General features: G+C 45.0%; 1 protein-coding gene across 1 annotated transcript in view; it reads right to left on the bottom strand.

Annotated features, from left to right (window-relative positions):
• SV2B (synaptic vesicle glycoprotein 2B) overlaps positions 1-25,702 on the bottom strand; it is a 242,673-nt gene that overhangs the window by 23,946 nt on the left and 193,025 nt on the right. Inside the window, exons 5-9 of the mRNA XM_040256978.1 lie at positions 25,493-25,626; positions 23,648-23,737; positions 13,228-13,338; positions 11,673-11,761; positions 7,918-8,082 (exon numbers count right to left, since the gene is read on the bottom strand). Of these exons, the coding sequence (XP_040112912.1) occupies positions 7,918-8,082; positions 11,673-11,761; positions 13,228-13,338; positions 23,648-23,737; positions 25,493-25,626 (589 nt within the window). The remainder of the gene's footprint in view (positions 1-7,917; positions 8,083-11,672; positions 11,762-13,227; positions 13,339-23,647; positions 23,738-25,492; positions 25,627-25,702) is intronic.

Genomic DNA, 25,702 nt, shown 5'->3' with positions numbered 1-25,702 from the left:
GTGAATTCCAGGCAAAGGGAAGAGCATACGCTAAGGCACAGAAGCATGATATATAATGTATACCCTTCAACTGACTTTTTGTTAAGTGTAAATTCTCTTTCACATCATTTATATCACCTTTCAGAGAGAAAATAAACAAAGGGTCTATTTTCCCAAAGCTCACACACACGGACCGTCCTACAATAAGCCTTCCACATACAGTGAAATAAAAGAGAAACTTTTCCAGGAAAGACCCGGAACTCTAGTTTCTCACACATTATCTGATATCAGGTCCTAATCTGAGATGAAGCAAAGCAGGAATGAGAAAACTGTCCATGTCAGGGGACTTCCTTGGCAGGCTAAGACTTCGCCTTCCACGGCAGGGGGTGAGGGTTCGATCCCTGGTCAGGGAACCAACATCTCACATGCCTCATGGCCAAAAACCCAAAACATAAAACAGACGCAATATTGTAACAAATTAATAAAGACTTTTAAATGGTCCACATAAAAGAAATCTTTAAGAAAAAAAGAAAATCACTTCAGAAAATACATGCTTGCGCTCATTTTGCTTAAAGAATGAAGGAAACAGAGGGTCTTTTGTTTATAACTTCTATGCGACTTCTTAAATTCTCTATATAACTCTAAGTAACTTCTTAAATTCTCCACACATAGGCATCAGGCTTTTACTTCACCTCTGACACTACCTTCCAAAAAATGAAGAATAGAGTTCAGCTTTTAGGACTCTCATTAAAAGATTTCAGGCAAGTCCCTTCTCCTCTACAGGCTTGTATTTTAAAATCTCTAAAATAACATTATTGAGGAGATGATTTTTTCCAGTGCTAGTATTTGGTTTTATAAATGAGAGGTATCTTTACTATAAGTAGCCTGGGAAAGAAAGGAGTAGAGTTAGGAGATGGCCATCAAATGGTTGAAATACTATTTCATGGAGAAGCAGACGTATATGATGCGAAATACCGGCGCTGCGTCTTCCAGACAGACTCTCTAAGGACACATCCTTGTGCCAGTAAATCCAACTTACTCTCTCATCTTCTCTTACGCTTACAGCCACCTAAGTGCTGAAATCACCATATCTCACCCTGTCTCTTTACACGGATCCTAGAACATTTTTAAAAAGAGGGTATAGCTGTAAAGGAACAGGATACTATGGTCCTTGCCTCCCATGTCCTCAGCTTGCCTTTTGTCTGTGGAAAAACTTTAGCCAAAGAATAAGTTCCATCAGAGAAGTGAAAACACGCAGAAACAAAGGAAAACAGTCAAAGGAGAGCAAGTGATAATAGTTTAGCCATTACGCATGGTCAGGGGCCTTATCTCCCTCTCAAGGCCTACTCATCATATTCTGAGCCATGTCCGTGAGCTGTTTTATAGATACGGATGCCCCCACCAGGTGGAGAAGTTGCCTGAATGATGACCAGACTAGCCGTGACGTGCGCTGTCACAATTCTAAGAATCGGCCTCAAAGAACTGGAAACAAACCAATCCTGGAGCTGAAGATCAACTGCACTTAAAACAGTCAAGATACCACTGGTCAGACCACTGATGACCAATTACAAGGTGACTGTCAGCCGACCGTGCTGTTTCTGCATGTAGCCCCCTCCCTCCGTCTGTAAAAGCTCTTGCCCTCTGATCGTCAGTGGGGGGAGCTTGGCCTTCAGACAGATGTTCACCTCCTCCCCTTGCCCCAACGCTGAGTTGCGGCATCCAAAAGAAAGCAAACTTTCCTTTCTGCCAACCTGGCCTCTGTATTGGCTTTTGAGCAGTGAGCAGCCAGACCCCACTTTCGGTCACATAACCTTGGTGCGTGTGTGTGTGTATGTGTGGGTGGGTGTTAGTCGCTCAGACGTGTCCCACTCTTTACGATCCCATAGACTATAGCCCACCAGGCTCCTTTGTCCATGGAATTCTCCAGGCAAGAATACTGGAGAGGGTTGCCATTCCCTACTCCAGGGGATCTTCCCAACCCAGGGATCAAACCTGGGTCTCCTGCATTGCGGGCAGATTCTTTATGGTCTGAGCCACCATGGCTCAGCCACATAACACCACATAACCTTGATACCAAAGATCAATAAGAATAGTATAAGGAAAATATACACCAATCTCATTTAAATGCAAAAATCCTAAATAGAACATAAGTAGTTCTCTGTGTGTGTGTGTGTGTGTGTGTGTGCGCGCGCGCGCGCATGCACGCGCGCGTGCACACGTGCGTGCTTAGTCGTGTCCAACTCTGCGACCCCAGGGACTGTGGCCTGCCAGGCCTCCTCTGTCTGTGAGATTTTCCAGGCAAGAATACTGGAGTGGATTGCCATTTCTTACTCCACGGGATCTCCCAAACCCAGGGATCAAACCCACATCTCCTTCATCTCCTGTATTGGCAGGCAGATTCTTTACAACTAGTGCCACTTGGATTTTAGCAAATGCATCCATCGCTACGGTACCACGCAGACTATTTTCACTGTGCTCTGCTTATTTATCCATATTTCCCTCTCCCCTAACCTCTGGCAACCACCGACTTGCATAGTTTTGTGTTTTTAGGAATGACATACAGTTGAAATCACAAACCTTTTTAGAGAGGTTTCTTTCACTTAGGAACATGCATTTAGGTTTCTCAACGTCTTTTTATGACTTGACCCCTTACTTCTTTGCCACTAAATAATATTCCAGGGCCAGTATGTACCACAGTTGATTTATCCATTCACCTACACAAGGACATCTTGGATCATTGCTAGAAAATAGGGTAGTTCTGGCAGATGGTATATGGGACATCTCTGTGACTTCCTCGAAATTTCACTGTGAACATAAACAGCTCTGAAAATAATCTTAACAAAATAATAAGTTAAAAACCAATCTGAAATATTTGCACAATTTTCTGTAGAAAATAAAAAATAACATATGTGTTGCCTCCACATTTTGACAGTTATGAATAAAACAGCTATAAACATCTAAACAACACAAAAAAGAATATTAGTAAATCAAATTTGTCGATGTATTACCATTTTAAGAAAATCACATGGAATGATCAAGATATATCCCAGGAATTAAGTACAGTTGAATATCCAGAAAAAATATTACTTTACTCTATCATATTAATAGGTCCAAGGAGAAAGCCATATGATTGTCATACTAGATGCAGAAAATAACAGATGCATGTGACAGATTCAATACGCCTTCATGATAAACACTCTCAGCATACTTAAAAGAGAATTTCCTTAACTTTGTAAAGAAGACCAATCAAAAACAGAGCAAGTGTCATACTTCAAAGTAAGACACCCAAATTACCCCCACTGAAGTCAGGATACCCATTAGCACTGACATTATAATCAATACAATACTGCACCTCAATTAAAAATATTTAAAGTAAAAGAAGTAAATGGCCTAAAAACAACAACAAAAAAAACTAATTGCAAAATTTATAGGATGAGAATTATACATTCACATCTATAACAAAGCGTGATATTTACCTAAAACTTAAAGCACACAAAAGAAGGCTGTACAGTGTTTACAGATATACAAATACATGGGAAAGTATAAAACCACACACATGTAAAACACCAAATTCATGACCGCGGTGATCATTACTCCTTGGGAGGAAGAAAAACAACATCAAAAAGAGCAACCGAGCGAGTGATGTTTAATCTATATTAAAATCTGAAGTCAGTGTGAAAGTCGCTCAGTCGTGTCTAACTCTTTGTGACCTCATGGACTATATAGTACATGGAATTCTCCAGACCAGAATACGGAAGCAAGTAGCCTTTCCTTTCTCCAGGGGATCTTCCCAACCCAGGGATGGGACCGAGGTCTCCCGCATTACAATCATAATCTTTTCCAGTTGAGCCACAGGGAAGCCCTTGTGGGTACTGGAGTGGGTAGCCTATACTGGAGTGGGTAGCCTATCTCTTCTCCAGGGGATCTTCCCAACCCAGGGATGGAGCCCAGGTCTCCCGCATTGCAGGCAGATTCTTCACCAGCTGAGCCACAAGGGAAGCCCAAAGTCAGTGCAGTGTAGCTTATGATTTTACAAAGCTAGGTGCTCTGAATAGGGTTGTTGTGTTATTCTCTATTCTTTGTATATTTGATATATTTCATGATGTAATAAAAAAGAAAAGAAAGGAGACAAAACAATTGTTATTGGCAGATGACAGGGCTGTTAGAACTAATAAAAGAGCTCAGCTCAAACATCCCCAGATCAACAGGATTTATGTTGATCTGCAATAATAATCTGGGTAAAGGTCTGATGGAAGACCAGCCACCCCATTTTTAGTAGCTATTTAGTTGTAAAATGGGCTTCCCACATGGTTCAGTGGGTAAGAATCCGCCTGCGGTTCAGGAGATGCAGGTTTGATTGCTGAATAGGGACGATCCCCGGGAGGAGGCCATGGCAACCCACTCCAGTATCCTTGCCTGGGGAATCCCACTGGACAGAGAAGCCTGGAGGGCTACAGTCCCTGGGGCCACACAGAATGGGACATGAGTGAAGCAATGGACTACGTACGCATGCACAGCTGTAAAATATTCAGGAAGAAGCTCTATAAGAACTATGCAGAACCTAGACTAAATTTCTAAATTATGCTGAGGTATTTTAGTAGTGGGCTTCCCTGTTGACTCTGTGGTAAAGAAGACATGGGTTTGATCCCTGGGTCAGGAAGATGCCTTGGAGAAGGAAATGGCAACACACGCCAGTATTCCTGCGTGGGAAATGCCATGGACAGAGGAGCCTGGCAGGCTGCAGTCCGTGGGGTCGCAAAAGAGTCAGACACGACGTAGCAACTAAACAACATCAACAGTAATTTCAGCAACCCTGAAGCATGATGGACATTTTATCTCAATATTACGACTTTCTGATGTGCAATCAGAGGCTTGCACAGGTCAGAGAGGGTTCAGCTAGTTACTGACCCATCAAGGCTTGGAACCTAGACTCCCAAGTCTTGGCTACTTCCTCAGACCTGAAGCCAGAAGGTACATTTAACACATTTCCCACCCTTGGCAGATTCACGGAGCATTATTGCCCTGAAACACACCCACTGCAGATGAAGAAAATTTTTACTAATGCCTCACTAAAAAGAGCTTTTAACTCTGTGTGGCATGTCACTAAGATGCATGAAATCAACCTTCTCTCTTCTAGACTGACTTTCTTTCTCTTTGCTCTCCCTGCTAAAAGTAATCTTCCCCCATGTGTGGTAGCTAATAAAGTAAATAATTTTACCCAAATTTTTAGTCAGCAAAGTGTGGATAAAGTCAAAAGGGGACTATTGGTAAGAGCGGGGACAACGCTAACGAATGTGAAGAATTTATCTTGTCAAGAGGCTCAAGATTCCCACAGGTGAGGTGTTTTCTAGTTTGTGACCAGCAGATGGCAGCATAACTCAAGAAAAACAAACAAACCCACATTCAATTCCTTAGTTTCAAAGGTTCCTAATCTTTTTTGAATTGTGGTGCTAGAGAAGACTCTTGAGACTCCCCTGAACAGCAAGGAAATCAAACCAGTCAATCCCTAAAGGAAATCAATCCTGAATATTCATTGGAAGGACTGATGCTGAAACTGAAGCTCCAATACCTTGGCCACCTGATGCAAAGAGCTGACTTACTGGAAAAGACCCTGATGCTGGGAAAGACTGAAGGCAGGAGGAGAAGGGGATGGCAGAGGATGAGATGGTTAAATGGTATCACGAACTCGATGGACATGAGTTTCAGCCAACTCCGAGAGATCGTGAAGGACAGAGAAGCCTGGTGTGCTGCAGTTCACGGGGTCACAAAGAGTCAGACACGACTTAGTGACTGAACAACAACATATGAGATTATCTACAAAATAATCAGCCTTAATCAGCCTTGATATCATTGTCATCACCATCGCCATTATAGTAACACCACAATAGAGTGTCACTGAACAGAAGCAACTTCACAGATGAAGTCTCTTTTAATGAATTTGTCTCTCCATGGAATAGCATCATATCAGAGGGACATCTAGCCATCTATAACATCCCTTACTTTTCAACACTTCCAAAGCATTCTAATAAAGAAGGGCAACATTTCTTCTTCTTTTTTTGGTGGGGGGGGGTGGTCCCTGTGCTGGGTCTTCCTGCAAATCACAGGCTTTTTTTTTTTCTAGTGCTTAATTGCCTCAAGGCATGTGGGATCTTACTTCCTGGAGCAGGGATCAAACCTGAGTCCCCTGCATTGGAAGGAGGATTCTTAACTGCTGGATCACCAGGGGAGTCCCAAGAAGGGCAACCTCTCTTCCTTGGCAATGCCAATGCAAGATCTCTGCCTTTATATTGAAGAGCCCCAGCAGTGGGAAATCCCAGGGGCGTTACCATCCACCACCAACCATCAGCCTTGGAACTGCCATCCTTGGAGTGGCGGCTCTCAGCAGATTCCAGCGGCCCAAGCGTCCCCAGCGAGGGCGCGGGCACACACGGGCATGTAAACGTGGAGATGTTTGTGACTGAGCCTTGGCATTTTAAAACATCATCTGAAAGTCTGAATTCCAAGTCTACTGATAGTCACGCCTAACGTTCCTTCCTCAAAGGCCTTATATTTATAGAAATAACATTCCTCTTTTCATGTCACACTTGCTTTCTCATCCTAAATAACAGAGAACATTTGCTAACGTCTGGCCAGTAACATATGGACTAGACGGCCCAAGGCCCCCTCCTTGGACTTCATCCAGACACGTACTTCTTTCCCACAGCGGCTAAGAGTCAATGGGCACAGCCACTTGGACACCTAGCTGGGTGTGGGCTGGAAAAGTAGAGCTGGCATTGGGGGAGAGAATCCCTGGCGATAATTCTTGCACAGGTGCATGAACTAAGGGGCAGAGTCTATCACTGACACTGAACTGCCTGGGCTGTGGGGTTTCTGGTGTAGCCCTCCCCAGACCCAGTGAACTTGCTAAGGATAATTCAAGATGCCAAACAGCAGAGGTGAAAATGCTCAGCTTAGTGGATCACGTGGCTTGGAGGGAACTTTGTGCTGTCCTGACCCATTTGGGGCCATTGGAGGCAACCTCAAGGAGGCATTCTTAAAGCCCAGTGGTCTGGACTATCCATCTCAATGTTCCGGGAGTAGAAAGAGGAGGAGTCAAACAGACTGAAGAAGGTCTGTCTGCGAGTGCGCTGTTGTGTCCAACTCTTTGCAACCCTATGGACTATGTAGCCTGCCGGGCCCCTCTGTCCATGGGATTCTCCAGGCAAGAACACTGGAGTGGGTTGCCATTTCCTTCTCCAGGGGATCTTCCCGACCCAGGGATCGAACCTGTCTCCCTGTGTCTCCTGCACTGCAGGTGGGTTCTTTACCACTGAGCCCCCAGGGAAGCCCTGAAGAGGACGTGGGCAGGACTTTTTTAACACTGCTCTAATTTTTTTCCCCAAAGGACAACAACACCCTTGATGGCAAAAGGCCATGCCGATAGACACTTGGAGGTAAGATCTTCCTGACCCAGGGATCAAACCCACATCTCCTGCATTCCAGGAGGATTCTTCACCCACTGAGCTGTCGGGAAAGCCAATAATAGGTGAAAGAATATCATAAAATAGTGTCATATTAGCCTTGGGCTTGCTGCTGAAGAAGCATCCAGAATCAAAGAAAGAGCTCAACAATCAGGCTGTGAGTTGGTGCCGGACCTCTGGGCCCTCCCTCCAGGCAGGCATCATTGAGGGGCTCTCTGCGGTCTCAGACAAGACAGCCTGGTTGACCCTCCTTGATCAATCAACCCTAGCCAGGATGATGGGGGACCGCACGGTAGAGACAGGGCCACCAGGGGGCACTGTCGAGTCTCTGGCAGCCTAGGCAAAAGGTGATATTCTACCAGTCTCAGAGTTCAATCCCTACCATATTGAATTCTTATCTGGCCAATGCCTCCCTCCCCAAGACAGTATCCACACACACTCCTTTTGATCTAAGGAAAGTCCACGGTCCCCCACTTACTTGTCATTCACAAGTTTCCCGTGTTGGTGAATCTGATTTTCCATCGTAAAGTTGATTGTGACACCGTACACGTGCTCGTTGTGAAACACCTTCATTTTGGACTTGTACGCTTCATCTTGAAAATACCGGATCATGTCAGGGAACCAAACTGTCAGTCCATAGTAACTGTAATAGAGAAGAAAGAATATTGGAGCAGCAACATCATCAGAGTCTGCATTTCTGACATGATGTAAATCAAGCCCATTTTAAATGAGTCAATATGGTTCATGAGAAAATGTAATTCATATAAATAGGTCAAATGGAAAAAAGTCACAATCGTCTCCATAGGTGCCAAAAAGGCACTTGATAAAAAAACAACATGCATTCTTGATCAAAACACCAATAGATTAGAAATTCATGCGTACTTCCTTAGCATGTAAAAATATATATAGTGCTGGTGGTCTAGTTGCTAAGTTGTGTCTGACTCTTGAGACTCCATGGACTTAGCCCGCCAGGCTCCTCTGTCCATGGGATTGCCCAGGCAAGAATACTGGAGTGGGTTGCCATGCCCTCCTCCAGGGGATCTTCCTGACCCAGGGATCAAACCCAGGTCTCCAGCATTGCAGGCAGATTCTTTACCATCTGAGCCACAAGGGAAGCCCAAAATATATATAAATATATCTCAACTCAAAAGGAAGGATCTTTCAATGGGGAAAACACTGTGGTCACTCCCACTAACATAAGAAATAAGACCAGGATACCCATGTCATCACTACTATTTAACACTATGTTGTAGTGTTAGTAACTCAGTTAATTAAGTTAGTCTTAACTAACTCAGCTACACAAGAAAAAGAACATAGGAATATAAAATTACAAAGCAAGCAGTAAAACTATATTTGCAGACGACATTTTATACCTAAAATGTCAAGATCACCAACTCAAAAAAATGGCCATGAAGCATACAAAAATGATGCTCCACCCCACTCATAACCCAAAAAGTGAAAGTTAAAACCACACTGTGTTATCATTCTCACCCATAAGACCCAAAACCTTGAAGTTTGCAAAAACTCTGCTGGTGAGGCTGCAGGTAAGCAGGTGCTCTTATGAATTGCTGGGAAGAGGACAGCATTTTGCAATACCATCTTGAGGCGAATTGGTCAGTCCCTACAACAATTACTGGTGGATTTATTGCCTTTCGACTCCATAATTCTATTTCTAGGAATCTATTCCGCTGATTAACTTGTCCAATGCAAAGAAGCCCACAAAGAGTGATGCGTTGTGGCACTGTTTGCAACAACAAATGTCTGAAAACTTCCCAACAATCTGGCAACAGGGTCCCGACTGAAGAAAGTGTAGAGTTGTACTGTGAAGCGCTATGCACATGTTCTATGCCGCTGTAAAAAAAAAAAGAATGTAAATCTCTATCTAGCGGTATGAGAGAGCTCCAGAATATACTGTTGAATGCAAAAAGGAAATGCAAAGCTGCTTTCTTGCAGTTCCTTCTCATAAGAAAACAATAAAGAAATTTGTAAATATACATATATTTGCTTAAATTTACAAAAAGAAATACTAGAATGATAAATAGAAAAATAAAAGATAATTACATAGAGGAGGCAGAAGGGAGTAAACAGAGGGGGAAGGAAGGGAGACCAGATCTCTCTGAGGTTCCAACATTGGAAAGTCATCACCTACTTGACAAAATTAAATTAGACGTAAGGGAATTTCTTAAAACTTTCAGTGAATTGGATCCAAGGGTCTACATTTTAGCTTCTGAAATGTTCTGTGTTCTCGTCTAGCCTGGATGGGACGAGTGGAAGTGAGCAGTCTGCTTCTACCTTTCCCTGTTTGGTAGAGACTGTTTGGGTCTCCATCAGTACCTATTGGAAGACACTTGGTTAGATGTTGGAAAAAGCAGGTCTTCCCACATTCCTCCCATAACCCAAGAGGTCATTAAAGCCAATTGAATTCCCTGGGTTGAGGGGAATTCATTTTTGACCATGGGCGGTGGTGAAAAAAACAACTTCATAGATGAAAGTTTAAAATCTCACCAAAAGATTTTAGTTGATAATACCAATTTACTGAGCACTTACTGACATGCCAGAAACAACTGCTATGAAACAGCCTCTTAACACTATAAATGGGCCCCAAAACTGGCATGGAAAGAAGGGTCATGTTATCTGGAGGTGAATAAAATGACTAGGGTGAGAGACTACTATTTAAGAGAGGAGCCAGCTAATCATCAGTCACGTTATACTTCATTTACTTTATTGCTGAGGATATTATTGCAAAGGTTCTCTGTCTTCTCCATTTAATATCCACGGGGACACTGACAGCTGCTGACCCAGCATTCATTCTCTGCTTCTTCCTTGGGAACAGGAAGTTGATTTTGTTTGGGTGTCAATCCTCAGGAAAGCTGGCTATCATCAGCTGAGAGGCAAATCCTGATGAGCCTGAAGTCACTGGGAAATCATAGCCCGTTCACCAGTGGCTAGTTTAGCCCTGAAGCATGTGACACACATCTGGCTAATGTAATGTGGGGACGGGAGCGTCTGCCGGCGGCTTCTGAGAAAGGTTTGAAGTGAAAGTGTTAGTCGCTCAGTCATGTCTGACTCTGTATGACCCCATGGACTGTAGCCCGCCAGGCTCCTCTGTCCATGAGATTCTCCAGGCAAGAATACTGGAGTGGGTTGCCATTTCCTCCTCCAGGGGATCTTCCCAACCTGGGGATCGAACCCCAGGTCTCTTGCCTCACAAGCAAATTCTTTACCATCTGAGCCACGAGCAAAGATGAGAAAGGTTTCCTTGATGTTAAAAAGTGGAGCTCAGGGACTTCCCTGGTGGTCTAGTGGCTAAGACTCCACATCCTCCCAAGGCAGGGGTCCAGGTCAGGTAACTAGATCCCACACACCATAACTAAGACTTTGCAAGCTACAACTAAAAAAAAAAAAAAAAAAGTCACCCATGCAGCAACTAAAGATTCTGCTATAATGAAGATCAAAGATCGCACGTGCTGTAACCAAGACCCAGCAGAGCCAAGTAAAATATATATATATTTAATCAGTCTCAGAGAAAGGCAGCCTCTTCCTTGGGGACACTTCTCCTTGTCTGAGGATACTGAGAGCAGTTGCGGTATCTTGCTAGCAGATGAGAACTAGCCTGAGGCTGAATCCCCACCTGGAGGCTGCCTCTCCATGGAATTCTTGTTACAAAGAATCAGAAATTTCCTTGTTGTAGAGGCCACTGGAGTGGGTTGCCTGTCACAGCCAAAACCATCCAAATTGACACAGACTCTATATGAGTTAGAACCAACGGTAACCCTCAACGTACAGATGAGGCACGGGAAGCACAAGAAAATTAATGAATTTTTTGTACAGTTGCTAAGTTGAGTCTGACTCTTTGCAGCCCCATGGACTGCAGCATACCAGGCTTCCCTGTCCCTTCACTCTCTCCCGGAGTTTGCTCAAATTCATGTCCATTAAGTTGGTGATGCCATCCAACCATCTCATCCTCTGTTGTTCCCTTCTCTTCCTGTTCTCAATCTTTCCCAGCATCAGGGTCTTTTCCAATGAGTCAGCTCTTTGCATCAGGTGGCCAAAGTATTGGAGCTTCAGCTTCAGCATCTGTCCTTCTAATGAATATTCAGGGTTGATTTCCTTTAGGACTGACTGGTTTGATCTCCTTGCAGTCCGACTCTCAAGAGTCTTCTCCAGCACTACACTGTCTATGTTTGTAATAGCTTTTTATTAATTAATGAACTTAAGGAAGACAGAACTTACCTTAAAGCCATGGTAAACCAGACCACAGCCAGAATCAGCGTGTTCATCCTGTAGGGCCCCATCACACAGTACAGAGCATTTTCCCAGACCTGTAACCCACAGCAGAGATGCGTGGTTAAAGGCAGAAACTTGTGACTTGGAAGAGCTCCTTTCTAAGATTCTCTGTTAAATTGCCTAGGAACCCATGGAGAGAACAGGCAGCAATGTCTTCCAGAGGCAGCAATTCTGCTCAAAGAACAAGGAACCCTCTTCTGGTCTTCTTAGCTGGTGTCACTCTCTAACAGTCCTGCAGCATCCACGAACACAATGAGGCATGTGACCAAAAGCACAGTGAGTGGGGATGTCAAGGTGCTGAGGAGCCCTGAGCTCTTCTCCCCGCCAATGGGAACGGATGCTGCTTCAAACACTGAACCACCCTGCACCAAGAAGGTTATCCAGGCTCAGTATCCTGGCCGTTGCCTGCCTGAGTGTTTGACAGTTGGCTTGTCTCACAGGACCACTTCTCTGGAGAAACGGCCTTGCCCTTCATAAAGACTTTCTCAGAGATCACCAACAAACCTTAAAGGGGTCCTTTCTTTCACTCACTCCCTCCTTCCTACAGTTTATTTAAAGAGAAAATGCCACTGGAGTGGCATATCAGCAAGAATTTTCACCTGGTCTAGGATGAGACTCCCAGCACTGTGGGACAAAAATTGATCCTGAAATGTCTCCCAAATATGGATTGAATTTTGGGTCAAGAGGAGGAACTGATAAGTGGAATACTGCCTGTCATACTGGTCACATTCTTCAGTGACTTCAGCCATCACCAGAAGGCGAGCTGGTGAACCCTGAGGGAACTCAGAAGGGAAAACAATACATGCCTTTTAGCAGCCACCAGACTGCAGCCTCTCCCCATGGTGAGCCCTGAGGAAACTCAGGATGTGAAAACACAGGAAGGACATGGCCCCAGATAGCTGAGGTGCATATAAAAGGAATAATTTCAGTGAGCCCAGACTTTTGCATCTTCCCAGGCATGGAAAAGCACTAAATTCTTCAACTTGGCATATCTAGTTTTCTTTCATTAACAATAAACTTTTGACGGTCAGACCACCTGCCCTTTGTTGCAAAACTCCTATATATCTGGTTTCCCCCGTCCTCACCTCCTTGGATAGTTCTCTCAGAGTTACTTGAGCTGCTACCTCCTGGGCTTGAAGTCCTAAAAATTCCCATAAAATTTAAATAAAAAAATTTGAATAAAACATAACTCTCAGACCAAAAAAAGAAGAAGAAGAAGGTGCTAGAAAGAACAGTGCTTTCTTGTACTAGACATTGTATCTACACTCAAGATCTCTGCCTTTGGAAAGAAGAGCAAAGAAAAGAAACTAAGGATTAGATGCTTTGTGGTTCAGGGCTCACAGGAGTTGGAGGTCGGTGTGGGCTAGGACCCAGATGTTGCTTCCTGCCCATCACTGTGCCTTGGGTTGACGGGTGTGTTCAGAATCTCTGTTCCTCATCCACTGTTGTTACAGCTCACCATAAAGCCTCCCTCTCACCCACCCCAGGTCTCCAAACTTACCTGCTTGAAAGTGGTCTTGAATCTGACCAACCAGCGCTGATACCAAGTTCCTGTTGAACTCTGGATCTCAATGAACTCATCCATTTGCTTGGGAGTTTTAATGTTGGAAACCTGTGAAGCAAAGACGGGCTAGAGAATCTCAAACTTACTTTGACTTTTCAATTTTCAGTTGACTGTAACTGACTTTATTAACTTCCTTAGGGCTAGAGGAGCTTTTGGTGACCCTCTAGTTCAGTAATTCTTAACCAATGTTGTACATAGCATCTCTTAGCGATCTTTCTCAGGTAGATATGTCCCACTGCAGACAGATGATTCGAGTTTTTTCACTCAGTTATGGCTTTGGGAAATACACTGAGGTCCTGTCTATATCTTACCTGCCCATAATAGAGTTGACTGCCCCTTAAAATTCACAGGTCTATCCTTAATAGGCATTAACATCAGAGAAGTCTAGAGCCTGCATAGACAACAGTGTGTGTGTGCGTGTGTGTGTGCATGTGTGTGTGTTGGGAGAGAAAGCTTGCTCTGGAAGACTTTTTAATTATTTTATTTATTTTTGGCTGTGCTGGGTCTTTGTTGCTGCACAGGCTTTCTCTAGTTGTGGCAGGTGGGGGCTTCCCCCTGATTGCGGTCTGTGGGCTTCTTACTGTGGTGGCTTCTATTGCTGTGGAGCACAGACTCTAGGGCACGAGGCTTCAGTAGTTGCAGCCTCTGGACTCTAAAGCACAGGCTCAATAGTGTGGCACATGGCCTTAGTTGCTCCACAATATGTGGGATCTTCTGGGATCAGGGATCAAACCCATGTCTCCTGCATCGGCAGGCGGATTCTGAGCCACCAGGGAAGCCCTGTGTAAGACATTTTTAAAATGCAGCAGAATAAAAGACATTAAGTCCTCCTTCGGCACAGCAAAAGAAATCACCAACAAAATGAAAAGACAACCTACTGAATGGGAGAAAATATTTGCAAATCATAAATTTGACAAGGGCCTAATATTCAAAATGTATCAAGAAGCCATGCAACTCCCAGCAAAAAAAAAAAGCAAACAATCCAATTTAAAAAATGGACAGAGGATCTGAATAGACAGTTCTCCAAAGAAGACATGCTGCTGCTAAGTCGCTTCAGTCGTGTCTGACTCTTTGCAACCCCATGGGCTGCAGCCTACCAGGCCCCCCCGTCCCTGGGGTTCTCCAGGCAAGAACACTGGAGTGGGTTGCCATTTCCTTCTCCAATGCATGAAAGTGAAAGTGAAAGTGAGCCCACCAGGGATTTTCCAGGCAAGAGTGGGGTGCCATTTCCTTCTCGAAAGAAGACATAGAGATGGCCAATAGGCAGGTGAAAAAAATGCTAAGCATCACTAATCATCAGGGAAATGCAAATTAAAACCACACTGTGATATCACCTCATACCTGCTAAAATAGTTATTACCAAAACAACAAAAAATAGCACGTGTCCATTAAGATGTGAGGAAAAAGAAACCCTTCTGCACTGTTGGTGGGGATGTAAACTGCTGAGGCTACTATGGGAAATTTGGAGGTTTCCCCTCAAAATTAAAAATAGAACTACCATATGATCTATGAATCTACTTCTGGATATTTATCTGAAGGAAATGGAAACACTAAATCAAAGAGATATCTGTGCTCCCATCTTCACTGCAGTGTTATTATAAAGGTGAAGATATGGAAACAACCCAAGTGGCCATTGATAAGTGAAAGGATAAAGAAGATGTGATACACACACACACACACACACACACACAGGAATACTAACCAACCATAAAATATAAAATCTTGCCATTTGCAACAACGTGGGTGGACCTTGAGGACGTTATGGCAAGCGAAATAAATCAGAGGGAGAAAGACAAGTACTGTATGATCCCACTTATATTTGGAGAATCAACCAAACCAAACAAAAACAGAAAACCAAGCTCATAGACAGAGAGAACAGATTGGTGGTTTCCAGAGGGGAGGGGTGTGGGAAGGTTGGACAAAACAGGAGAAAGGGGTCGAAAGGTACAAACTTGCAGGTATAAAATAAGTCCTGGGATGTAATGTACAGCATGGTGATAGCAGTTCCGTTCAGTTCAATCGCTCAGTCGTGTCCGACTCTGTGACCCCAGGGACTGCAGCATGCCAGGCCTCCCTGTCCATCACCAACTCCCAGAGTTTATTCAAACTCACGTCCATTGAGTCAGTGATGCCATCCAACCATCTCATCCTCTGTCATCACCTTCTCCTCCTGCCCCCAATCCTTCCCAGCATCAGGGTCTTTTCCAATGAGTCAGTTCTTTGCATCAGGTGGCCAAAGTATAGGAGTTTTAGCTTCAGCATTAATCCTTCCAATGAATATTCAGGACTGATTTCCTTTAGGATGGACTGGTTTGATAATAGTTAATAATACTCTATATTCATTACTTGAAAGTTGCTAAGAAAGTAAATCTTGAGTCCTCAGCACAAGAAAAAACATTTTGTAACTGTGTGGTGACAGATGGTAACGAGACTTATTGTGGTGATCATTTTGCAATGTATACAAATACCAAATCATTACACAGAACACCTGAAACTAACACCGTGTTTACATGCCAATTGTACCTCAATTTGTTTTTCAAGGGGCTTCTCTGGTGGCTCAGATGGTAAAGCGTCTGCCTACAATGCGGGAGACCCGGGTTCCATCCCTGCGTCACGAAGATCCCCTGGAGAAGGAAATGGCAACCACTCCAGTCCTCTTATCTGGAAAATCCCATGGACGCAGGAGCCTGGTAGGCTACCTGCACGGGGTCACAAAAGTCGGACACGACTCAGCAACTTTACTTCACTTTTTAAAAAGAGAAATTAGGTCTTCCTTGCTACCCCTGGTTTTCCTGTTGGAAATCAAAGAGATAGGAAGTGGGAATAAGGCTGTATGTAACAGGGAAGAAGAGACTCTGACTTCATGTTGGATATGTTTCTTTAACCTTTGCTTTCTGTGGCTTTTGTTACTAAAAGGATGCTGTCTACAGCTGTAAGCTTTCCCTGCTTGGGGAACTCTGCCCCTCTACATGCATACTAGGTTGCTTCAGTCATGTCCAACTCTTTGTGACCCTATGGACTGTAGCTGACCAGGCTCCTCTGTCCATGGAATTCCCAGACAAGAATACCGGAGTGGTTGCCATTTCCTTCTCCAGGGGATCTTCATGACCCAGGGATGGAAACTTCGTCTCTTTCACCTCCTGCATTGGTAAGTGGATTCTTTACCACGACAGCCAGCTGGAAGGCCCACCCCTCTACTGACTTTAAACTAAAGTGTCTTTGTTCAGCTCACAGGGAAACACCCCGACCCTGCCCACCTGTGGATGGCTGCAGGAAAGAAGAAATGAACACATCCCCTCCCAGAGGCTGGCCAAGCCAGGAGATATTTTGCAAGATTTATGGCCTTTTTACTTTACTTCCTCATCTCCTCTCTGTCTCTATTCTATAAAAAAAAAAAAAAACTAGCACCCAGACCCCAATAAGATGGTAGTCCACCATGTTCTTTGGAGAACGAAATGGCAACCCACTCCGGTGTTCTTGCGTGGAGAATCCCAGGGACGGGGAAGCATGTGGGCTGCCGTCTATGGGGCTGCACAGAGTCAGACACGACTGAAGCGACTTAGCAGCCACCATCTTCTTGGACACCCAACTTTCCAAATAAAGTCTCTCTTCCTTGCCTCAACACCTCCTCTCCCGATTTATTGGCCTGTCGTGTGGTGAGCAGACCAAGCTTGGACTCAGCAACACAAGAGCCCTGGAAAGTGTCCATTTATCCAATGTCAGCAGGTAGCTCCAAGGAGCAATCCTGACTCATTAAGACAGTGATTTTCAGTTTAATCAATGTGTAAGACAACCACTGAATTCTACAACTGACAATCACGTTAAGGAGATTTCTGACCACACAGACTCTTAACCAAGTTATCAAGGTCTGTGCTCGCAGACCAAATCAGAAGAAAATGGAAGAGCCTACTCGAAAAATTCAAAAACAGTTTCTAGCACCTCTTCCAACAAATCTTTCTTCTGGGGAGAAAAGGCTTTAGTCATAAGAGCATCTCCCATTCTTTCTTCAACCAAGGGACTGAGGATGTAAAGAGACAAAGGAAGAGAGAGAGAAGTGAGGCTGAATACCACATGGGAAAATGCAGTCACTGAAATAGAAACAAGTGGTTCTTTAATTCCCCAGCACCAAGCCCAGGATGGTGCAGCTTTGTATTTCTTTTTTTTTTTTTTTTTTTTTTTTTTTTTTTAGCTTTGTATTTCTAAAGCTTGAACATAGTGGTTCTTAAGCGCTTGACTGGGCTGGATACCCCTTTGAGGACCTAGTAAAAGCATAGGTGCCCTTCCTAAAATTGCAGGTATATAAGCACGCCGGAGCCTCCTGAGCTGGCGCTGCCATTCCCGGGTGTGTGGCCTTTGCAATTGCACTACTCCCTGGGTCCAGACAGGGACACAGGAGAGGGAACCCAGTTGGCCCACATCATGGGCCTCTTGGCTGGAGCTGATCTTCCTGTTATTAGATAACCCAGGCGAGGCAAGAACACGGCTGAAGCCAAAAGAGGCCGAGTGGAAGTGTTGGGAAAGTATCAGTTGCTCGGTCATGTCTGACTTTTTGTGACCCCATGGACTGTAATCACCAGACTCCCCTGTCCATGGAATTCTCCAGGCAAGACTACTTACGTGGGTTGCCATTCCCTTCTCTAGGGGATCTTCCCCATGCAGGGATTGAACCCAGGTCTCCTGCATTGCTGGTGGATTCTTTACCATCTGAGCCACCAGGGGAAAGTTGACCCCAAATCAGGAAACACGTTACGATTCACATTCAATGGGACTTCCCTAGCGGTCCTAGCGGTCCGGTAGTTAATACTCCATGCTTCTCCTGCAGTGGGCTCTGCCGGATCCCATCCCTGGTCGAGGAACTAAGATCCCACATGCCTTGTGGTACCATCAAAATAAATGCAAATTTTGTCTTTGCTTTCCTCTTGGGGAAAAATAACACCCTATTCCCTAGGGATTTGGGAGTGGTGTGTTGACAGCTGCAAGCACAATTACTCTAATTTACAATTAAGTAGGATGCTTGGCTTTCCTTTGGTCTAAACTATAATATGACCTGTGTTCGCCCCAGCCCTGCAGAACAGCAGTTCTCAAGGGAATATTTTAACACCTCTCCTTTGCAAAGGGGTCCTAGGGACACCTGCCCAGGGGACAATTTGGAAGCTTGTGAGGCAGCGAACAGGGCTGGTGAAGCCAGGGCCCTGTAAGGGAGGGAAAACTTCTCTACCATCCTAGACTCCCTGACTGGGTCTGGGAGCTAAACTGGCAAAGACAGATTTAACAGGAGTAGAGACTTCCCTGATGGTTCAGTGGCTAAGATTCCGTGCTCACAATGCAGGGGGCCTGAGTTCGATCCCCAGGCATGGATCTAGATCCCTCAACTGGAAGATTTCCAGTGCTGCAACTGAGATAACACAGCTGAAAAAGATTAACAGAAGTAAAGGACCCACATTTTACTAAATTTTTACGTATCTGTGGGAGCCTTCACAAGAGAATGAAGTCCCGAAGAAGCGACCAGTGCAGGAAGCTTTTATACTCTGTGTGTGTGTGTGTGTGTGTGTGTGTGTGTTACTTGCTCAGTCATATCCAAGTCTTTGTGACCCTATGGACAATAAGCCACCAGGCTCCTCTGTCCATGGGATTCTCCAGGCAAGAATACTGGAGTGGGTTGCCATGCCCTTCTCCAGGAGAGCTTCCTGACTCAGGGATGGAACCCAGGTCTCCTGCACTGCAGGCGGATTCTTTACTGTCTGAGCCACCAGGGAAGCCTTAGAAACAGTAAATTTGTGAGGCACAGACGAAACAAAGGGATTTAGGTGAATAATGGCGAAGAAGCAATTAGGATGATAAGGGTTTGTTTAACCGGGTTTGTTTATATAGCCTTCTTCGTCTGAGGAACAACAACCATCGCTCTTGAGAACGGCTTCTTTCCTCCTGGTTCAGGGAAAGCATCTTTCACGTGGGAGATTTATGGCCTGTTTCAGGGAAGAAGAGGGAGCAAAGGGAGGTCAGAGTAACCTTTCTGCTTCTGCTGTTCTCTCCAACTCCTTCAGCTTATGAGATACAATACGCCGAGGTGCCATAAGCTGGGGCTGTTATATCCTGAACCCCATCAGCTCAAAGGCAGAGTGAGAAGGGCCACACCCGGGGCTTCCCATGGGCACTGAGTCCAGCCTGTCCGACGCTCTTCCTCAAGGCCACTGAGTACGTTCACTGTGATACATCCACGGAGGGGAGCACACAGGAGCAGAGCAGCCGACCCCAGCCAGTGGGGCTGAGTATTCACGTCCGACTCCAGCCACAGCCCAGCAGTCTGAGGTTAGCAACACTTTCCAGTCATTTGTTTTTTCCTTTTTTCCCTGCCCCATCCAGTCATCCACTTCTACATAATTATTATGATCATCAAGTCAGCATGATACCATGCAGGACCCTGTGGTGCCCCTGGGCATAAGGCCTTTCTGTGTCCCCCATTTCTTTGATTACAGGAAAGAGCCTTCATTCAGCCTCCATGACCTTCCCCGAGTTCCAATGGGCAGTTCCAAGCAGTCGTTAATTAGGGAAGGAATGAGCGATCAGGAAGAAACAATAGTGCAGCCTTGGAGCAAGGTCCTGTTTCCACATCAGTGGATACACATAGTATCTTTGAGCTGTTTTACAGATCCTGAAATCCCCTCCAGGTGAGAGAAGTTAACTATCAATGATGATATGCGGCCCACAAGCATGTAGACCCCAGACTAGTTAGACCTGAAGGTTGATGATGCTGACTCCTACTTAACTCACCACCAACCCATCACCCATCAGAAGAATGTCCATGAGCTGATCACACCCTCTTTGAACAATTACTATGAAACTTCTCACCATCTTCCCCAAGTTGGGACACACATTTCTGAGGGCAATAGCGTGCTGTGGCACCCCCTTTCCTGACAAAGCAATAAAGCTATTCATTTCTACTTCATCCAAAACTGTCTCTGAGATTCGATTCGGCACCTGTGTACAGAGAAGCTGAGCTTTCGGCATCAGTTATGGAAATACTGAGTCCATAACCTTTCTAATTCCCTTTTCCTTTGGAGGGGTGAAAACTACTAAAAACAGAGTTTATGCCCAAGGATTTGGTGACTGGCATGCATGTTGGAGAAAGACAAACTTCCAGGTCTCAGAGCCCTCTGCTCACTGATTCCTGCCTGAGCTTTCTTCTGGGGCATGCACACTCTTCCTGAAATGAGGAATTCTGGTCCTGAAGGAAGGGCTCAGTTTCACCTTTGGAATTTGGAGTTTTGATTGATTTTCAGGCCAAGAAAGATCTCATTTCTTAAAACTAAGCTGTTTATGTTAGAATGGGTTGTTAAAAAGAGAAAGTCAGACCACTTCTCTAAAAAGGGGTCCCAGTCAGGCAACCCTGTGGTTGTTGTTTTTTTTAATTTTTATTGGAGAATAGTTGATTTACAATGTTGTATTAGTTTCTACTATAAAGCAAAATGAATCAGTCATGTGCATGCGAAGTCCCTTCAGTCACGTCTGACGCTGCAACCCTATGGACTGTAGCCCCCCAGGCTCCTCTGTCCATGGGATTCTGTAGGCAAGAATACTGGAATGGTTTGCCGAGCCTTTCACCAGAGGATCTTCCCAACCCAGGGATCAAACCCGAGCCTTCTGCAGCTCCGGCATTGCAGGTGGATTCTTTACCACTAGCACCACCTGGGAAGTCACACATACACATATATCCCCTCTTTTTTGGACTTCCTTCCCATTCAAGTCTCCACAGCGTGTTAAGTAGCATTCCCGGTGCTATATACAGCAGGTGTTCATTAGTTATTTATTTTATACAAAGTATCAATCTGTGGTTAGTTTAAAAGTGATCCTTCCAGAGGCAACCTTAGGAAAACCACCATTTGTAAGGTCCCGCATGGGACAAGCAGGGCAAGACAGAGGTGGAAGGTCAGGGAGATTTATAGTTATAGGGACAGACACAAAAATGAAGTGGACAGTGAGAGTTGGACTGTGAAGAAAGCTGAGCGCTGAAGAATTGATGCTTTTGAATTGTGGTGTTGGAGAAGACTCTTGAGAGGCCCTTGGACTGCAAGGAGATCCAACCAGTCCATTCTAAAGGAGATCAGTCCTGGGTGTTCTTTGGAAGGAATGATGCTAAAGCTGAAACTCCAGTACTTTGGCTACCTCATGTGAAGAGTGGACTCATTGGAAAAGACTCTGATGCTGGGAGGGATTGGGGGCAGGAGGAAAAGGGGACAGCAGAGGATGAGATGGCTGGATGGCATCACCGACTCAATGGACGTGAGTTTGAGTGAACTCCAGGTGTTGGTGATGGACAGGGAGGCCTGGCGTGCTGCAATTCATGGGGTCGCAAAGAGTCAGACACGACTGAGCGACTGAACTGAACTGAACTGAACTGAACTGAATCTACCCAAAGACTCCTCTTAGGAGAGTTCAGGGTTATTGTGGAATAAATACCGCATATTAATAAACTGCTTCACATGCAGGAAAATTCTTGGGAAATGGGCTCAAACTCAAAAGACATAACCTTCTTTGCATGAGTCAAGGAGAAATATGTGTTTTATTCCACAGAGAGGATAGGGGAGGGGAGGGGAGGGGACTAAAGAGGGAGAAAAGAGGTGGGGGGTGGGGAGAAGGAAGGAGGAGACCCTGTACTCTGAGAGGTCAATCCTCTGTGCCCCTTCAGTCCATGCAGTCGCACAGAGTTGGGCACAACTGAATGATTAACACATACACCTGTATAAGAAAAGTTTAAGCTAAATGTTATACTATAAAACTCCTGAGGAAAGCATAGGCAGAACACTCTCTGACATAAATCACAGCAAGATCCTCTATGACCCACCTCCCAGAGTAATGGAAATAAAAGCAAAAATAAACAAACAGGACCTAATTAAACTTAAAAGCTTTTGCATAATGAAGGAAACTATAAGCAAGGTGAATAGGTAGCCTTCAGAATGGGAGAAAATAATAGCAAATGAAACAACTGATAAAGAATTAATCTCCAAAATATACAAGCAGCTCATGCAGCTCAATTCCAGAAAAATAAATGACCCAATCAAAAAAATGGGCCAAAGAACTAAACAGACATTTCTCCAAAGAAGACATACAGATGGCTAACAAACACATGAAAAGATGCTCAACATCACTCATTATCAGAGAAATGCAAATCAAAACCACAGTGAGGTACCATCTCATGCTGGTCAGAAAGGCTGCTATCCAAAAGTCTACAAACAATAAATGCTGGAGAGGGTGTGGAGAAAAGGGAACCCTCTTACACTGTTGGTGGGAATGCAAACTGGTACAGGCACTATAGAGAACAGTGTGGAGATTCCTTAAAAAACTGGAAACAGAACTGCCTTATGACCCAGCAATCCCACTGCTGGGAATACACACCGAGGAAACCAGGATTGAAAGAGACACGTGTACCCCAATGTTCATCGCAGCACTGTTTATAATAGCCAGGACAGGGAAGCAACCTAGATGTCCAGCAGCAGACGAATAGATAAGAAAGTTGTGGTACGTATACACAATGAAATATTACTCAGCTATAAAAAAGAATGCATTTGAGTCAGTTCTGATGAGGCGGATGAAATCGGAGCCTGTTATACAGAGTGAATACACCAGAAAGAAAAACACCAATACAGTCTGTTAACGCATGGAATTTAGAAAGATGGTAACAACAACTCTATATGCCAGACAGGGAAAGGCACACAGATGTAAAGCACAGACCGTTGGACTCTGTGGGAGAAGGCGAGGGTGGGATGATCTGAGAGAATAGCATTGAAACGTGTATTACCGTATGTGAAATAGATCACCAGTCCAAGTTCACTGCATGAAACAGAGCCCTCAAAGCCGGAGCCCAGGGACAACCCAGAGGGACGGGGTGGGGAGGGAGGTGGGAGGGGGGTTTGGGACAGGGGATCCATGTACACCCATGGCGGACTCATGTCCATGAATGGCAACACCACCACAATACTGTAATTAGCCTCCAATTAAAATAAATTTTTTAAAAAAAAAAAGGATGATTCTGAATACTATTAGACACATGTTGAATGTCTATGAGTGCTCTTAAATAATGTATATTTATATGTAAATATAGGTACATCTCGCTATCTCCGTATGAATACAGCTAGTTTTTTCCTTTGCTATTTTTGAGCAATTAGTGGTACCAAGAAGGAATCCATCAAAATACAAAAAATAATTACAATGCAGTAATATGATGCAGAATATCCAGGGCTTTATTCCCTTTTTGACAAATTTTCCATGATGTGCTTATGCAGTAAAATTATTTTTTAGCAAAGCAAAACAGTGAAGAGGAGAGGCCCCCTCCAGCTGGCACAGGTGACCACACACTCACCGTGAACACCTTCTCCGGGGCCCCCTTGGCCCTCATGTTGGTGTCGTGCACGTGCTTGAGAATCATCCAGGCTTCATCATGTTTGCCCATCTGGTAAAACCAAGGAAAGAGACATGAACAATCCTTTGCTAATTAGAGGTGGAAAACCCAACCGAGACAACAGGGTGCTGATGCCCGCGTCTTAGGCCGTTGGCCATGGATACATTACAATCTGCGGCTTGTGAAAAACCAGGACAAGCTTCTGTCACAGCCCATCCTGGAAGGGTAATCAGGCTGTGCCTTCGAGGTGTAAATGCTAAGTATTATTATCATCATAGGCTGTGAGTAACCACTTGTAGTTTTAAGGCTGAATAGACTGCAGGTGGGAGCCATGATCCTCTCTGGATGATTAAAGCCAAGACCCAACATATAACAGGTTCAATTGTGTCCCCCACGCCACTTTGATATGTTGAAGTTCTAGCCCTCAGTGCCCCCAGAAGGTAACTTTATTTGGAAGTAGGGTTGCTGCAGATGTAATTAAGATGAGGTCATACTGGGGTAGGATGGGCCCCTAATCCAACATGATTGGTGTCCTTATAAGAAGAAGCCCAAGAGGCACTCAGAGAGAATACTTTGTGGTGACAAAGACAGATTAGAGTGAAAGAGCTGCAAGCCAAGGACCACCCCAAATGTAAGCAACCCACCCAGAAGCTGGAAGAGGAAGTGAAGGTTGCCCTGTGGCAGTGGCCCCCAACCATTTTGGCACCAGGGACCTGTGTCATGGAAAACAATTTCTCCATGGACCAGGATGCAGAGGATGGTTTGGGGAGGATTCAAGTGCATTTCATTTATTGTGCACTTTATTTCTATTATTACAACATCAGCTCCACCTCAGATCATCAGGCACTAGGTTCCAGAGGTTGGGGACCTCTGCCCTAAGGACTCCTGAGGGAGTGTGGCCCTGCAAACACCTTGACTTGGCACTTTTAGCCAACAGATATGGGAGACAACAAATTTCTGTGATTCTGAGACACTCAGTTTGTGTACCTTTGTTACAGCAGTCCTAGAGAGCTAATACACATCAAAGCTTCTGAGACATGCTTGGATTGAAAAAGAAACTTTTTGCTGTATCTGCCCCTGACCAATGGGATGAAAGAAGACATTCAACAAGAAAGTCTGCAGAAAGTTAGAAGGAAGCTAGTGAGTGGACTCTGCGAACTGGGGCTGTAAGAGCCTTGGAGTCCTGTCACCCTTCCACCAGCCCTGCCCGTCTGACCACTGCAAGCCTCCACCACCACCACCATCCAGCTGGAAACCTCACAGGACTGTGGGAGCAGCCTTCTGGAGGAGAGAGGTCCTGCAAAGACAAGAGTCTTGAAGGGCTTGGGAGCAGAGAAAGATCGACAACCCAGGTCACTGCTGTAACATGGAAAAAACTCCATGCAACTTTTTGTTTTTCATTTTGGGCATTTTTTGTTTTGTTTTGTTTTGTTTCCTGCCTCAAACCATGTGGATGTTAGTTCCCTGCCCAGGGATTGAACCAGTGCCTCCTGCAGTGGAAGCACGTTGGAGAGGACCACTGGACTGCCAGGGAAGTCCCACTCATGCAGCTCTGAAGGCCATCAGGACCTCTGGGGAGCATGGGTACCGGAAGCATCTTCAAGAGGGTGCCCTCCAGCTCCACCCAGACTCAGGAAGCAGCGCCACTGCTCTGCACTCTGTGAGCTCTGTCCCTCCAGCTCTGGCAGTCCTCGCATCCTGGGCAGGCCACCATCATGATGGGTTTAATGACGGGCCAGGTCAAAGCCGACCTGGGACCAAGGGGCTGGGACAGCAAGCCTCGCACGGGGTGGGGCACTGACTCACCTCCAGCAGAAACCTCGGGCTCTCTGGCATGAACTTCAGGGCCACCAGGGACACGGTGCAGGGCAGAGCACAGACGATGACAAACACTCTCCAGCTGTGGAAGTGGTAGCTGCTGCCCATGCTGAAGCCCCAGCCTGTGAAGAAGCAGCCAGACACGCAGCACTAGTTACAACAGCCAGGACGTGGAAGCAACCTAATGTCTGTCGACAA

This window comes from Oryx dammah, unplaced genomic scaffold (genome assembly GCF_014754425.2).
Source record: "Oryx dammah isolate SB20612 unplaced genomic scaffold, SCBI_Odam_1.1 HiC_scaffold_16, whole genome shotgun sequence".
Taxonomy (NCBI): Eukaryota; Metazoa; Chordata; class Mammalia; order Artiodactyla; family Bovidae; genus Oryx; species Oryx dammah.
Note: the sequence above shows the minus strand (reverse complement) of the source record. Positions and strands in the feature narration are given on the sequence as shown.